Below are 17626 nucleotides of genomic sequence, written 5' to 3'. Positions count from 1 at the left end.
TTCTCCAGCAAGAAAGTATTTGAATTTTTGTAGCATTACTTTGATGAAACGAGTACTTTAACCTTTCAAAAGACAATAGGTAGATACTAGTTTTAATTTCACAGAGTAGTTTAGACAAATAATAGTTTGAATAATATACTAGTGTAATGAGTCATTTGATCATTGTTTACGTCTTTTTCTAGGTTCTAGCAACAGTTATTTATACTATAAAATTGTTTATTACACCATAAAAAGTCTTAAAATTACTTAAACTGAGTTTTAAGTGTCTGTGGAGAGGACGTAATAGACATTAAAAGCTTAAATAACTTTAACTGGTCACTGAAATGATCTTTTAAAACTATAGAACTTAAGTAAACTCACCGGTTTTGTTCCAAGTAATGTCTTTTACAACAGGTTTCACACTGATCAAACACCTATTTTACTTTAGATTTAACAAATATAATGCACTTAAAGAGAAATGTATCTAAAATATCTATCCAGCTGCAAAGAAAACCTGCGTAAGGAAATAAAATCAATAGGTTTTGAGATTTACTGCATTTGTTAACACTGTACAGCTTGCTGCAATGTTTGTATCATTTGTATACATCAATATCTACAGAATGCACAGAACTTCTTAGTATGATCGTTAAACTCGAGAAAATATACCATGCGCAGAAATCAACAACATTCAATTAAAAGCATGCATAATTAAAACAATTACTTTGTATTTCACAACAAGATAGAAACCATGATCTTAAAACACCTTAAGAATCCCAACCCGTAAACCCTTCACTTGCTTTTGACCGCTGCAGTCACCCAACTCCACCCCACTCTCCCCGACATTCCCCATAGCCACACCGCAAAAATAACACTTTAAAATGAAACAAAACAAAACAAAGTAATTTACAATTTGTATACGGAATGAATCGTCATTTTGCTATTACTTAAAGACAAATCAAAGGGGCCGGGGATTGTGTCCGCCTTTGTCAATTTTCAGTGAAGTTGAGAAGTCGGCATAAGGCCTAATGGACAATCTTTGGCAAAATTACATATGTGAATAAGTGAATCTAACTAGAGCTGTCACAGAAGTGACGAAAATCTCCACTATACGGTCCTGTCACAGAAGAATGGCAACCATACGAAAGACATGGCTACTAGAAGGTGCAATTTAAATCGAACTTGACCTGTATTTTATGATGTTACACCTGTGTACCAATATTTATCTAAATCTGTCAAGCCTTTTGCGTGTTATTGCCCAGCAACAATGAGCTTGACAAATTTTAAGTTGGAAAGGGGCCTTAACTACATACAAAATTGGTAGCCAAAATCGAACTTTGCCTGTATTCTATAATGTTCTACCTGTGTACCAAAAACATTTAAATCTGTTAAGAACCGTCACTGGAGTGTTTAATGACTTGAATGGTGGATGAATATTGCACAATAGCTTGAGTCTGTGTTAAAAATATCAAATCATAAGAGAGGTACAGATAAAGTGTATCAAAACACTATATAAGTATAATTCTAAGAAAAAAGGGCATAATTCAGGAAGTATTGGTGCAAGAGTTATGCAGCTTGTGTCACATGACGTGGGTGATGCTGTAGAACAACTACTTCAAGTTTGAAACAAATGCATTTCGTTATAACTGAGATATAGTAAAAATGCATCAAAATTAACCTTAAATTCTAAGTAAAAGGGGGCATAATTAATGAAAAATTGGTGTCAGGGCTAATCACCTGGTGTCACATGATGTGACAGATTATGTAGAACATCTATTTTAAGTATTGAATCAAATCCATGATAGAGATTTCGGGTTAGGACGGGACGCAACGCGACGTGACGCGACATAACTGACTTCTACATAGCCCCCACCCCCCACCCTCCAACTACAATAAAAATAAAAGGTGGCGTTTGTCTGGTCTTTAAATCTTATATCACTGACATGAGTCTTTTAATTATTTTTCTAATTTGTACACGAAAATAACAAAAAGGTCTGTTTTGTTTACTTAATTTTTATGTACACACCAAACGGGATCATTATATTGAATGCAAAAAGCGTTATTGTCGTATTTAGGAACACGCTGACATAATTCAGGTCATGTGGCGACTTTTCCACCTTTTCATGGTGTAGGAAGACACCAGACTTTGTTTAAGGCATAAACAGACTCCTGGGTTAAACCAGCGACTTTCCATATTTTACAGTAACTAGTAGTTTCGAAACTACTATACATGTACATCTTAATCCACATAAATTATCTAATAATTAGAATAATTAGCGGTGAAGTCAGAAACAACACACCGTCATTTTCACGTCATAGGCATAACATTCCAAGGAAAATTTTAGGACTATTTATGGTGAAGATCTATCCAGTGATTCAAAGGAAGTTGTTTAGATATATTTTACATTTTTAACGATGCTTGCACCACAAAAGGGCCAAGTGTCCCTATTTGAGCATGCTATAATGACGCTGCAGACGAAATCTAATGAAGATTCATCAACTGTTCTTGAGGTTAAATCGTTTATATAAGGATAATACACTTTTTGTGTATTTACGTCTGCAGAAGCCCGCGGGAATATTTGTGACCGAATGTTTATACATAGAACAAAACAAAAAACGTGACACAACGACTAAAACTGTTTTCCATATGTTAATGACACAAGTTTTCAATCACCATTCTGTTATTCGTGGAAACGGTAAACATGTTTTAAATATCCATAACCGTGGCCTATAAAACAACAACACTGCCAAAAGCACGTTTTGGTGGTTTTTAAACGATATTTTTTTTTATTTCTCGTCATTACAAATATGACATTACCCACAACTTTGCATAAAACTAAACAGATTGGTAAACAGGAACACAACTTCAAGAGTTATATTTAATATGAACAAATTTCGAGTACGGACGTAGCGACAAGCTTTCAAGATTAATATGAATTATGTGAGAAATTTGATAAAAAATACCGACTGATATACTTCCAAAAATCATTAATATGATTCCCAAAAACAAACAATCGTACAAGTTACATGCGATTCTTATACATTGAAAACCGACTTAAAATTGAACCGACGCCGAGTTCGAAAAAACGGTTGTAAACAGATGGGGTAAGCACATTGTTGGAGGCAGTGCGTTTGGAGTTGGTTACTGATACAGCAAAACATACTTTGGATTATACTGCATCTTTAATTCTACAAAAAGAGGCTATTATTGAAGAAACAAGACAAAGATACCAGATTTCCATCTGCGCAAGGCTATCCGTTCGTTCCTGACAAAGCATTTAAAAAACAAAAATCATGTACTAGTATTTACATCACGGGAATCGCCTTGATAATGTACGACTTTTTCTCCCGTTAATATATGTGCAGATCCAATGAAAAAAGGTTTTATGCGGTAAAAGTTATTTCCATTTCTAGCTCTATCTAACCTTAAAAAAGGGCTGGGTGCCAACATTTGATCATGAACCAATTTGAGAAATGACCTTACAATGATGCTGAGACAAAGTCTGATGAGGAGGTTCATAAGAAGAAACTGTTTTCATTTATTTCTATCTTTAACTCTAGCAGTCCCTACAAAGAGTTAAGCGGAACACACTTGACAAGACTTTATTACAGACCGAGTTTGGGATTAATTTGACCAGTAGTTTCATAGGAGAAGGTTAATTTGTAGAGAATGGACGAATGATGATTGCCGTCGGCCCATCCATATATTAACATTATAATTTGACAGAATTCGGTTGAGGGACACCCATGGAACACTGCTGGCATCAAACCATCTACTTCAGAGCGGAAGATTTTCATCAAAATTTTCCTTATTATAATAAAGAGAAAACTACCCTGGCCCTGGCAGACATTAGTAGAGAAACAAACGGAAGTTCAAAACTACCCCTCCCCATCCACTGGCGGCCGTGTTTGTTCAAGAATGAACTGTAAGCACTTGGCAGAGGAATACGTAAGGAACATTGCTGTCACATTATTTTGAAATCGAACCAGCGGTTTTAAAGGCGGAGATTTTCAAAGGTTTTCCACATAGTCATATCCGGTATATGGAAAGCTAGCCTCGCCTAATGGTGGCCATGTATTTAAACGATACACAACACTTGGAACAGTCAGTGGCAATAAGCCATTGCATAGTTTAAACTGTTTTAATAAGCCATTTTCATCCATATGTAACCATTGCACAACACTATTTTGCGTAATTTAGTAGGGATTAGTCTAATTCCAGAAAAGAATCGAAGGCAGGTAGAACATTTATCAGCAAGAACGCAATATCATTGTTCTTCATGCGTGAGTTTGCGGGATTTAACGGTAGCGTCTTTCTCTTCGGACGGGTCTAAAAACCACTTCCCTTCCATTGTGGTGAAATCTTTGCACTCCAATACTGCCGAATTCGGAACCTGAAATAGAATATTGTTGACTGAAATAAGTGCTCTGTATAACATAAATATTCGATTACCCAAAACGCTTGTTGTCCAGTTGCATGAAGCTTACTTTGGTCAAACCTACAACTTACAAGGTGTAAAGTGTTTGACGAATAACGTTTCAAGTAGTTCCGTTTTTACTATTCGGTTATTCCTAGAACCTTAACAGAACGAAAGGAGGCCTCCGTGGCCGGGTGGTTAAGGTCGCTGACTTCAAATCACTTGCCCCTCATCAATGTAGGTTTGAGCCTCATTCGGGACGCTGAATTCTTTATGTGAGGAAGCCACACGGCTGGCCTTCAGATGGTCGGTGGTTCTACCATGGTACCCGTCCGTGATGAGATATAGCACGGATGGGCAATTAGGGTCTTCAACAAACAACAAAGCTGGAGAGTCACCATATGACCTATTACTGTGTCGTTGCGACGTTAACCCAATAACAAAATCATAATAGAATAAAAACGGACTATGTAACAACACTAGACTATAGACATTTTTAAAATGGTATAAACGTGACCATACTAGGAGGAAACTCGTGATGAAATCATTTAAATGGCAGTTGCGGGAATGAATGCAGATTGTAAATCATTTTAGACAACCATTGGAGGCCAAAGTATCTACCAGGTTAAAAAGACTCCTACCGTAGACTAATTAAGTGTCTAACACGTTATAGCTCAACACATGAATCTACACATTTTCCTTGACAGAAAATGTTTGGACGATCCGTCTTAATGGTTCAATATTTACTTTTTGAAGTGGAGTATATCTCGGATGGTGATGTTCTTTAACTGGGTTATTGTCCGCTCTGTTATAAGCACACAGGAATGCCCACCGCCTGAGCCCGCTTGTGTTTGCCCCGCTACAGTGTAGTAAATTACAATGAAAAAATAGTGCGTCCCCTGAAATGAAGTGAAATTAATAGGTCATTTAAAATTCATATGAAACTGCAAAGGGTAAGAGTTGGAGCAACTGTAGACACAATTAAAATTAATACGGTGATATAATTACCATTATACGAGATTTATATAATGAAAATTCCAACACAGTATTATTGTCGTACCGCTTTCAATGTGTTCAGTTTGCAATTTTTTATTAATGGTGCCCATTTTGAAAATATAGGCTAACAGATAAAATGTTTTTAAGTAAATAAAAACATGTAGCGTTTAACAGGATTACTAGTATAAGCAACATGTGACGGATTATCTCATGCGCGGTCCGGTTACCAACAACGGGTAACAGTATATTCAAGACCTGCAAGGTCAAAACAGCAATAGCTGTTTCAAACCCTTGTCAGTAATTAATTCCTTCAGACCTGACTCCATTTCAACATATTCATGTGGACAGACTTTAGTGAGCGCCTCAACACGTTCCATATCCGCTCCGGTCTGTCCACCGACCATTAAATGCTCAATACGCCCGCATCTATTTGATCCTTTCATAATCTGAAATAAAACAGTTATAAATAACAAAAACTGACATTACTCACTTTCATTATCTTACCGTTTATTCCAACAAGACCAAATCTGTTTCATTATACAATGAAATCACTGCCATTACGTCTCAGACAACCACACAAAACAAGCAAATATTTGGTGAATGTCGTTTAAGATGTAGATGGTAATTCTTGATATCATGTTAGGATCGGAGCCGAATTTCTCTCGAGCAAAATCATTGTTTGTTGTTTGGATGCATATTATTAGATCACTCGGGCTGCGTGCTGGTGATTCTCGTGATTGATTCCTTCGCATCTGAACATCAGGCAATAATTTTATTCCGAGACAATACCACTGTTTTGGTATAATATTATTTCCTAATAACCCTACATATCAACTGAATAAACCCAAATTGTATTCACATTTGGAGAAAAGCCGCAGAATTGTCGTCATTTTTTAAAGTTTGTTTGTTTGTTTGTTTTGGGTTTAACGCCGTTTTTCAACAGTATTTCAGTCATGTAACGGCGGGCAGTTAACCTAACCAGTGTTCCTGGGTTCTGTACCAGTACAAACCTGTTCTCCGCAAGTAACTGCCAACTTCCCCACATGAATTATCAAAGGTGGAGGACTAATGATTTCAGACACAATGTCGTTTATCAAATAGTCACGGAGAACATACGCCCCGCCCGAGGATCGAACTCGCGACCCCGCGATCCGTAGACCAACGCTCTTACCTACTGAGCTAAGCGGGCGGGCTCATTTTTTAAAGTGTTTACACGTTTAATGCCATAAACATTAAAAAGTTTTGTTATAATTTTTGGTTTTCTTTCAGCTGGGTTAAATTTAGCGTCACCCCGGCACAGTTATAGGTCATATGGCGAGTTTCAAGCTTTTGATAGTGGATGAGGACCCCCAATGCCCCTACATTTCATCACAGGCGGGCACCTGGGATTGGTTCTTCACATGAACAATTCAACGCCCCGAGCGTGACCTGATCCTTAACCTAATTAGTGCTCCTGAATTCTGTACCAGTACAAACCTGTTCTCCGCAAGTAACTATCAACTTCCCCACATGAATCAGAGGTGGAGGACTAATGATTTCAGACAAAACGTCGTTTATCAAATAGTCACGAAGAACATACGCCCCACCCGAGGATCGAACTCACGACCCCGCAATCCGTTGACCAACGCTTTACCTACTGAGCTAAGCGGGCGGGCGGTTCGATCCTACATCGGTGAGGGACAAGTGGTTCAAACAACCCCTAAAGGGTTGTTATATTGTGTATGTATGGTCAACCGAAGCATATCTCAGGCCCAGTGGTTCACTTTACAAAAGATTTGTTTTCAAAACATGTACGTTCACGTGTCGTATATCTTGTCACTTTGAACTATCTGTACAGTATGTAGAAATATTATTAGAATGCACAATCACTTGAAGTTCTGCTTATTCTTGACCACATTAATAAAAAAAAAAGACATTTGAGCTGCGCCATGAGAAAACCAACATAGCGCACTTGCGCCTGCAGCATGGATCCGGACCAGCCTGCAAACGCACAATATTGGTTTTCTCATGGCGCGGCTCATTTTTTATTTAATGTCGTTTTCTGAATTCTTTCTTTTTATGAATGACGCCTTCTCTATGACTTGTTTGAATTTTACATTCCCAATTTTAGCGTAATGTGGTCTCAGATCGTGTGAATGCGTACAAATTTGCAATATCAAGAAAGACACTTACCTGAAGACAGCTGTTTTCCTTTGTACATTTGTCAACGGCAATAAACACTGTCATCATGTTAGGGAATAAACACCCATTCTGATACCAATACCTATAAATAGCACAAAAAAAAACACCATTAGAGAAACACATTGTTATAAAGTGCACCGTTTGTGCTGTGTGGCTTTAGTTTCTGAATTCATTGATGATATCATTTAAATGTATTGAGCAGGGCCGTCGCCGGCTTCGAAAAAGTGGTCCGGCCTTCGGTGTCCCGTGAGTGCTGAAGGCAGGAGAGGGGGAAGATATCTTAAAACAGAGCATAGTTAATGATATAAGATATCATTAAATTATCATGCTATATCACCCCCCCCCCCCCCCAAAAAAAAAAAAAATTAAAGATATCACTAAATGGTTAAAGAATATCTTAAAATTTTGAGTCAAAATACAATAGTGAGTACCTCTAAATCTGAATGATTTTCGAATCCTTCATTCGATTTAATGATATCCTTAATTCATTTTATGATATCTTAACATACATTTAATGAAATCAATAAATGACGTCAGAATTTTTTTACTGAAATCAAAAGAATGATATCAGAAAAATACATTAAATGATATCAATAAATCATTCATTTAAGGTTATATGAATTTTGTGTTGTTTTATGATATCCTAAATTTAATTCGATATCAAAAAATTCCTACACAATAACATTATTGCACATTTTTATACTTATTTAATGGTACCATTAAATCTTTTTAAAATACCCCAAAAGAGTCTTTATTTTTGAATATCAATTAATTCATAAATTGATATAAAGTCGAATTTGACCACATCAGTTGCCTAACTGACTGTCTGTAAGCACAGCATTTAACGTGACTAAACGGCAAAACAGTATTTTGAAACTGGTCTCCTGCCTGGAATCACGTATACGATTACTGTGAAATCATTTAATTTCGGGGTTATGAAATTTCAGGGGATTTTTTGCCAAAAAGGCTTTTATGTGGATATTATTTCGTGGATCTGAACGTTTAATGGTTACACCAATGGTAAAATTATTTGTTTACTGGAATAAACTTTCGTGGCTTGGCGCAAGCACGAAATACACGAAAAAATAGTGAACACGCATATAACTGATTTCGCAGTATTTGGGAACTGTTGGGCTTTACATCTGTGGAACTACCTCAATTGTAACTCTGGCTGTTATTTAAAAAAAGGTTTTCTCGAACATCTGTGGGGATTAAGAATGTATTATGAAGCATGTGGCATTGTGTCAAATGGTCTACTGATGCGTCTAGTGTGGTGTGCTGTGTGTTGTGTGCTTGTCATCTTCCGCTTTCAGCCTCTGCCGCTGGCTAGCCCCTTGGGCAAAAAGGGAGGCGAGTGAGTAAGTCTTCCCTGCCAGTACATAGCCTCTCTGTAGACAAGCCCTATGCAGTGCCTTCTCGTGGCGACACACGGATACTGAGCACCCTGCGGCCTAAGGCAGAACTGTATAGGACTCGGAGGAGGTCTGCCCCCAGACATGCGGCATGCAAGGCCCACCGGTGCGTGGATATGTCCTGCTGCCCATGAACAGATCCCCTGTGATTCCAGGGTAGGTTTTTTTTTGGCCAGAATCTAAGGGAGAGGTAACCCCGACACAAAACCTAGAGAGCTGAAGACAGATGTACCAGGCCAGTTGGCGCTCTCTAACAAACCATGGTACAATGCGTTTACTACACCATGACTACACAGTCACCTAGATTTAGTTGTGATGGCGCTGGTTCTTTCAGATCCTTCCAGGCAGAATCAGTACCGGGCTCTGAGCCTCGACAGAGCCCACCTCATACTACTGGAGGTAACTCCCATCGTTAGAACTAGGAGACGAGGGAGGAAATATACTGACCACACGGGAACAAAAAAGAAGCCAGTGCAACCTTTCACAGTTATGCATTGGAATGCAGGACTCCTCAGTAAGAAAATTGACTTAGAGAACATCTTGTTTGATAAGGACATTCAAGTCTGTTGCATCCAAGAGACTCACTTTAGCGAGGAAAAAATCCTTCAAGGCATTCACTACACAACGGTTGAGACTTTTATTTCGGTTTCTACGTCTGCAAGGAAGTCAAAAAAGCGGTCGCTCTACATACTGAATGTATTTTGTTTTCAATTAAAATTAACATCCGTAATTCTATAAACTTTTTCTACTACATGTATAATTTCGCATTTTTTATTCTTTACATTACCCATAGTCTTGGTGCCAAACGTGTTTTCCGCCAATCTTTGCAGGTTTCTTCATCAGTTTGGTATGGTAGTGGTAAACTTCACCACCCATTAACTGCAAAGTAAAATATTAAATCAGAGTGCACTTTCGCTTTCGTCTTCTTCAAGTGATTCACAAATCCTTTACTGGTTTAATAGTAAAGTGAACCAAGCATTCAGCCAATTACATGTAAATCGTTAGAACAAAAGCTCTTTGTAAAAAACATATACCCAATGAAGGCCTGTCGGATGAAACTAATGTGAAATGTTCAGTTTCAAGAATTGTCTGGAATTGATCTTTGACTATAGAAGTAAAAACTTGTTTGTCGTGTACTTTTCAAAACCCCGCATGCCCCTCCGGTCATCATTCAAGGCACACGGGAGTCTGGGTAGAAACACTGACCTTCCGAAAGCCAGCTTGATACGAAGGAATATTACACACCTATCGAGGTTTCGAACCCACAGCGGTGAGAGGCACGCGATTCAAAATCAGCGACAATAACCACCTCTACAATGGAGGCCCCCAAATCTTGAAATGTATCATTTTAATAAACGGAGAACATCAACTTTACTCGGGGATCAAACTTGCGACTGCAAATCAGATTTCTAGTTAAGCCTTCTGTGTTCAAAACATGGCAAATTTTACCAAAATGAATTAAGATCTTGGAAAAATTACCTGCTCGCAGGTGCCGGCAACTTTTTCACACCTGGCAACCATTCCAGTAACGTCTACACCCGGATGGTTCCACAAAATCATATGTGCTTCCCGACCATCTCCGTCGGAAATCTGAAAAGTAACGAGCACTGCAGGGTTTCTGAATACAGAATATGGAAACTAGCGTTTGTGGAACAATGTTATATAATGACAACACAGCATTAACTAGACGTTTCTAGACTGTTGTAGTTGGGTTTTGCGTAGGTATTTGTGTCATGTAAAACACTGTAGGCGAATGCTTTCGTGACGAACCTCATATAATTCCATTCCTTTTATATGTTCATTGCTGCACAGGATACACATGTCATAACATGTTACGAAAATGTTTAAGAAGAGGTACACAATTAAAACGATTTCTGTTTTTTTTTCTGAAGTACGATAAATTAGTCGCGAAGTGTATTAATAAATGATACAGAAAGACAAAAGCAAAAGCACAATTTATAAACAGGATTGTGTCAGACAACAAACATGTCTACTTAATGTTATCAGCGTAAAGTTCCTTCTTGGGTATATCAGACCTAAAAGTATATCTGGTTTGTAAATTATCTCTAATAAAAAGCTACAAGAGTACTGAAACATCGATTTCATCTATTTCAAAGACAGAATTAAAGGTTTGTCCCCGTGCACAATTTTTAGGAAAGACAGACTTTGCCCAGATTTCTCCTGTGGACTATGAGTTTTCCCGACTCGACTCTACTCTCATCTGGAGGTCTGGTGGATTGAACGACTCGAGCAGAGCATTGTTTTATAGATATATTTCGAATCACAGGCTACAACCATATTTAGATATTGTTCGTATTAAAAAATTTCGTGTATACTTGTCACGCTTACGTTTATCTTCCCATAAACTTTTTATTGAAACTGGTCGATGGACCAGACCTTTTAGTACGTCTCTAAATGAAAGAAAATGTAACGTATGTAACAAGTTAGAAGATGAATTTCACTTCGTTTTAGAGATCGGATCTTGTTATTTCGAATTTTCGGTTGAAAATGGGGCTTACTTTTATAACGTCTAAAAATAACATTACAAAAGAAAATGAACAGTTTAAGATACAAAATAAAGATCAAGCAATTTTTAAATAATACATATTTCATTTTATACATGCATGTAGAATTTCAATTGTATGATACTACAATTGTAACCTTTAGTGTTGTAATTGTCTTCAAATTATATGGACATATGTATTTCTTTTATGATAATTTGTCGCCATATCTGTCTACTAGTATATTGTTGTTTATGCCACATGGGTCTAAGACCCTCTGGATGAAAATGGAATAAACTTGTAAGCTTGTAAACTCATTTTGGTATAATTTTTATCACATATATCTTTCTCCAACAGACACTTTGGATCAAGATCCCCTCCTCCACCTTCACCAGTCATTGTCAACTGTTAGCCAATACATTTCGGCAATCTTAAACGAACTGAACATAGGTGTGCGTAGCCAATGTTTTGTTACAATTTCAGAATGTTTTAAAAATGCACTCTTTGCCATTGATGTTGTGTAATATCAAACTCCAACGCAGTGATCTCCCTTGCCGCTTCGCTCATTGAGGGAAATCACTGCGTTGGAGTCTGGTGTAATATAAGAAGGGTTGATGGTAAAATTGCATATCTTGATCTCCACCTATGCTCAAATCGTTTTAAAATGCTAAACGATACTGGCTAACAGTTGACAGGGATAGAGGAGAGGGTGTCCCGGAGGAGAGGGAGTCCCGGAGGAGGGTTGTCCCGACTATAATTGTCTGTGCTTACTCCCAATGTATAATCAGTGAAGGTCCCTGTATGAAGAGCCTCTTCTATATGCTTTATTTCTTCGTTCGAAAATAAATTCCTGAAAAAAAGTGAAAAAAAACACCCTTTTTAAACACGTTGAGAAAATTGGCATGTTATATTCAAACATGAGAATACAGGCATTTAAAAATATGTTCAGTACACAGCACCTGATATATAGACACGAGAATGCAATGTTTTAAAAGTCTAAGCATGTTATACATACACATGAAAATACGGGCTTTCTAATTACAGGAAAATATGCAAACATGAGACTGCAGACGTTTATAAAAACGTCGGGAACATAGCACGTAGCATATAAACACGAAAATGCAAGCTTTCCCTAAATACATTGAGACAAAAATGCATGTGCAATGTTAACAAGAGAACACTGTCTTTTTAAACACGTAGACAAAAATGGCACATAACAGGAGAATATAAGGATTTTTGAAGCATACCGAGAATGCAGGTTTGTTACATATAAACACGTGTATACAGGCATTTTACAAACAGCTCGGCAAAAATAAGCAGGCTACACATAAACACAATTTACAAGTTAAAAAAAAAAAACTTTAAGAATGTAGTCACGTTATAAGTTAACATGCACGAGAATACAAGCTTTGTCAAGCAAGTCGAGATTATTTGTACGACATTCACAAACACGAGAATGCATGCCGTTTTCAAGCACGTTGAGAGAAAATACGCCACGTTGTACGTAAACACGGCATACAGCCTTTTTAGACACGTGGACAAAATAGGCACTTTAAACATAAACATGCAGGCTTGTCTAAACAAGACGTTACATATAAACATCAGAATACAGGCTTTTTCAAGCACGTCAAGAAAATAAACAAGTTAAATGTAAACACGAGAATATGCAGGGTTTTTTGCCATGTCGACACAATAGGTACGCTATAGCAAACACGAGAATACAGTCTTTTTTTCCAAATACGTTGAGAAATAGGCACGCTATACAAAAATACCAGAATGCAAGTTTTTTTTTTTTTTGAAACACGTCGAGCATATAGGTTCGCAAGGTGGTCAAAATAACTAATAAGAAGAGCAGTCTGTCACGTTGAATTCATGCGGATGCAACGGCTTTTGAAGTTGTTATCGTCCAGAATAGAAACTGTATCAAATTAGAAAATATATACATGTATACACACAGCCAAGTGATGCAAAAACGAAGATCATTGGAAAAGAAAAAAATCACATCACAGAATAAGAACTTCAATGTATATACAATCTAAGCGATGTTAAGTTCGAATGTATTCATGAGTCAAAGTCTGCTTTGTTAATTACTTATGAAATTTATACTTTACATTACTACTTGAGAAAACGTACTTGACCATAATGAATCCATCTCGTCCAAAGTCCGCCTTCATTTCATCAGTCACAACGAAATCCCCCTCTTTGTATGTGTACCCTGCAATGATTTTTTTTTTCATTTTACATTACTTGAATTTAAGGTTCGTCCTATTTATGTAGACAATATTTAAACTGATCTGAGACAACATTTATGGCACATGTGTTAACATTATCATTTTAAAACGAGACATGTTTAAGATGTAGTCTTCTTGCATGCCAGACAGGACTTTTCCGTGTTTTTGCCGGTTCTGGAATCTAAAAACATGTCACTAGTTGAAGGTATGGATGAAATTATCCGGCTCGAGGGTAACGAACTGTCGGTAACTGGGTTCTGCCGAGTTACCGCGAAAGTTTCCCGAGAGCCAGATACATTGTATTTCCATCCGCACCTTCAACTAGTGCACGACAGATTCTTTTTCTTGCAAACCTTCAAATGATACAAGAAATAAAATAAAACATATGCTTTTCTTTTAAGCACTATTTTATCAAAGTAGCGTATGAATTTAAGCATTCATTCATAAATTTCCGCACGCCAGTCATATCACATGAGTTTTTCCAGCACCGTTAGAAACTAGGGAAAATCCTGCCGGGCCTGCAAGAAAACACATCTTACACACGTGCTGAAATTTATGAAGAATGCGTAAACTAATACGCTACTTTAATAAAATTGTGCTTGCAAGAAAATCTGTCGTTACATTTTATTTCTTCTATTAAGGATGACTTCCCGTAATAGGCCTCAATTTCACCAAAAGCGTACATGCTTGATAATGTAAGCTTTGAAAATGTCAAACGATAGAAATAAGGTGCATATTGACAAGTTATATAGTGATAGAAGTTCTCAAAAATTTCCTTTAGATTACCTCCCCTGATAATTTTGGTTTTTCATAAGTTACCTCCCCTGAAAACTAGAAAAAAAAATAATTTTCTCCTTTTCCCTACGGGGAATTTTAGTTCTTTTTGATATTTGTATCAGAATCATATAATGCAGCTTTCTACCGCAAAATTTTCTCGAAACTCAAGCTCAGATTCTCAAAATCAAAGAAATAATATATATTTCCCATAGGCATCAATGTTAACTTCAATACCGATTATCTCCCCCAAAAATGATAAAATTCGAAAATCTCTTGGTGAAACGTTTTTAATTTTGAATGTCTTTAAAGTGACCAAATCTCATTTAAATATTACCATCCAGTTACAAGATATGAAATATGGCTATTACACCATGTTATCCTTAATTGAAAAATACGGTATGCATGAAAAAGAACCTATCATTAGCTGAAATTGCGGATGGAATTATATGGCTTGCAGGAAACTGTTTCGCGGTAAATAGGCAGAACCTATTTAAACGCAGCGTCAGCCAGTGAAAATTCTTATAGTTTTTCCTTTACACAGAGTCGTCGTGAAACTATCTCGTCCCAAGCCATTCCCCACCCAAAATAATTTTGTCCGCGCCGGTGAATACATGTACATGTATATCATTTCACGTAAGAATCATTAACAACTTGACTACGAATAGGTACTGCATGAGGTAGTAATATAGGTACTAGGTAGTAAAGAAATCTTGCCTTTTAACCTAGTCCCTAATCCCATTAAAATATGAATATTTAAATTTTCATACATTGGCCTGGTGATGTGCATTTTATGTTCCGTCGTACGGAACATTCGCTACCAGGAAATCGAGTACGCCCCTGATAATGACCTAGTTTAACGCCGTTTCTGCTCCGTTTCTCCTATTATATCTACCATCAAATAACCCACATCCTTCGATTTAAATGCCTCTTTCAAATATACAGAATCTGCCGATGATAATTTGTCATTTTGTTTTTATCATCAGCAGCATTGTCAGAAATTCTGTATATTTTAAAGAAGCATTTAAATCGAAAGTTGTGGGTTATTTGGTGGCTGTGTGTGTACTTGGGTGAATAATATCAAAAAGGATGAATATCGGTCAAATCACGGCAGGTAGTCACCACGGCGGCTATATGTCCAGCCTCTGAGTACCTGTGAAACAAATAACGTAGGATTATACATAAATCATTTTATTAGACTTTTAACAACGCAAGCTGAAAATTTTTACCGTAACATTTTTTTGTTGTTGCAAAAAATATGATAGCAAACACTGACAACTCACACAAATAAGACAATATTGAAGCATTGATTACACGTACACATACTCACAGTTCAGCGACATTGTTCGATCCTAAGTTTACTGTCCTATTATCCTCCTATCATCTGCTCTTAAAAGCTGTTCAATCCGTGTTACGCGTGTATATCAATCCGTGTATATAGCTGTATTCGTTTTATGGAGCATTACTGTCACGTGATCGAATATAACAACTAGCGGACAGTTTAAACTAAGGGCGGATCCTGGCGTACCACAATCACCGTCCTGTTAAATTCCGGCGATTTTTTCGTATTGGAAGCCTGATACATGTATATGAGAAGTAAATAAACAAACATCGCTTCAGTCGCAAAACATTATATTATCAGCCATACTGCTAAAGAGAAGGTAAAAGGCAAATGTCAAAATTAGAAGCTATAATTTTGGTAATTTGCTTATAGATTTGAAAGATTGTGTCAATACTTAGGTCCACATATTTGTCAGCTAACACCATTAAAGGTGTACGTGCCAAAACTTTAACTAGGGAATATGACCCTGTATCCCCTATCAATGCCACTCCATCTAAAACAAACCTTGATACACCCCGTATAAACTAAATTTGACTATATATATGTATGAGCATATGCGTAACCTGGCTGTTACAAGTATGTCAACCCGCTTAGCTCAGTAAGGAGAGCGCAGATCTACGGATTCAGGGTCGTGGGCGAGACAAGTGTTCTCCGCGACGATTGACAAATTGACAAAAGACATTGAATATGAAGTTATTCCCCCTTCACCTCTGATTCATCTGGGGAATTTGGCAGTTACTTGCGGAGAGCAGATTAATTCTAGTTCAGAATCCAGGGAAACTGGATAGGTTAACTGTCCGTCCAAACGTAACTAAAATACTGTTTAAAAACTGCGATAATCCAAAAACAAACAAATTATTTCATGTATGATATCATTTTACTTAAATTTTCTTTCGCATATGAACTTTTTGTACATATTATGTATGTAGTCTTAAAGAAAAACAGAATTTTATTATATGAAACTGTGTAATTACCACGCTTGCTTTGCAACTTACAGTTTTACTAAACATTACAAAATACCAATTTTTCAAAGAGTGTTACGTTACTTGCGAAGTTTGCTTCCATGAAAAAAAACTTATATACTGTTGAATAATTTGGAGGCCTCCATGCGCATAATTTTGGGGCCTCCATGCGCTGATTATAATGTTTGTTACTTAAGTTTTCTACACAGATATGGGGCAAAACTGACACATTAATTTCAAGTAATTTGAAGACAAATGGATAAAACTCATGACTTTTTGCTTTATTTTTTTTAAAAATCCTTACTTTAATTATGGTGGGGTAAGCAAATTAAGTTGCTTAATTATTCATTATGCTATAAGTTGCCATATTTCTTCATGCAAAATAAATTATCTCTTTATTGTACCATGGTAATTTAAGTTGTTTGTGCTGAAGAGTCCAATCTAAACCCAAAGGAATGCGAGAAACTCTTGGCCCATTTCTGAGTTTGGGCTGGTATCAATTAAATACTGTATCAAAACTATTAAATGGGATAATTTCTGTTACATCTCATAGATCCATCTGAAGAAAAATTATTTTTTTTTTTTTACAAAACTACAACTAAATACTCTTTATGAAATGGTTAATCTGTTAGTGAGAATAAAATAACCCCTTATGTCCCTGAAAATAAGAGAAAACAATATACTTATTTTTTGTTTCGATCAATTTGTAAAGCAAATTAGAATCTAGCTATTCAATTTCGACGCCTCATAGAAAATTTCGGCAACATAATATTGTCCACTCTGCTCTGTTGTACAATCCAGTTCCACTTGAAGTAAAATATCGTTTATAACTT

The 17626-nt window shown here is 36.8% G+C and overlaps 1 protein-coding gene across 3 annotated transcripts; it reads right to left on the bottom strand.

Moving 5' to 3' along the window:
• Window positions 1–2734: 2734 nt before the first annotated feature.
• LOC123551429 (L-proline trans-4-hydroxylase-like) lies at window positions 2735–15901 on the bottom strand. Of its 3 annotated transcripts, XM_045340381.2 has the most exons (10): window positions 15820–15882; window positions 15556–15642; window positions 13618–13699; window positions 12256–12334; window positions 10463–10573; window positions 9771–9862; window positions 7563–7653; window positions 5707–5836; window positions 5142–5293; window positions 2735–4370 (listed from the first exon to the last, which is right to left on the bottom strand). In XM_045340381.2, the coding sequence occupies exons 3-10, from the start codon at window positions 13656–13658 to the stop codon at window positions 4245–4247; spliced, it is 822 nt and encodes a 273-aa protein (XP_045196316.1). In that variant the 5' UTR covers window positions 13659–13699; window positions 15556–15642; window positions 15820–15882; the 3' UTR covers window positions 2735–4244. The 3 variants fall into 3 exon arrangements, with proteins under 3 accessions (XP_045196316.1, XP_045196300.1, XP_045196310.1); XM_045340365.2 differs by lacking the exon at window positions 15556–15642 and having other exon boundaries at window positions 15820–15901; XM_045340375.2 differs by lacking the exon at window positions 15556–15642 and having other exon boundaries at window positions 15810–15873.
• Window positions 15902–17626: the final 1725 nt, after the last annotated feature.

The sequence above is a fragment of the Mercenaria mercenaria genome, chromosome 15 (assembly GCF_021730395.1).
Source record: "Mercenaria mercenaria strain notata chromosome 15, MADL_Memer_1, whole genome shotgun sequence".
Classification (NCBI taxonomy): Eukaryota; Metazoa; Mollusca; class Bivalvia; order Venerida; family Veneridae; genus Mercenaria; species Mercenaria mercenaria.
Note: the sequence above shows the minus strand (reverse complement) of the source record. Positions and strands in the feature narration are given on the sequence as shown.

Excerpts from the sequence above, each read along its gene's own strand:
- LOC123551429 (XM_045340365.2), bottom strand. Across the intron at positions 7,654-9,770 it reads GTTTGGCACCAAGACTATGG|GTATTGGTATCAGAATGGGT; the intron begins GTAATGTAAAGA and ends TGCTATTTATAG. Across the intron at positions 4,371-5,141 it reads GATATACTCCACTTCAAAAA|GTTCCGAATTCGGCAGTATT; the intron begins GTAAATATTGAA and ends ATTCTATTTCAG.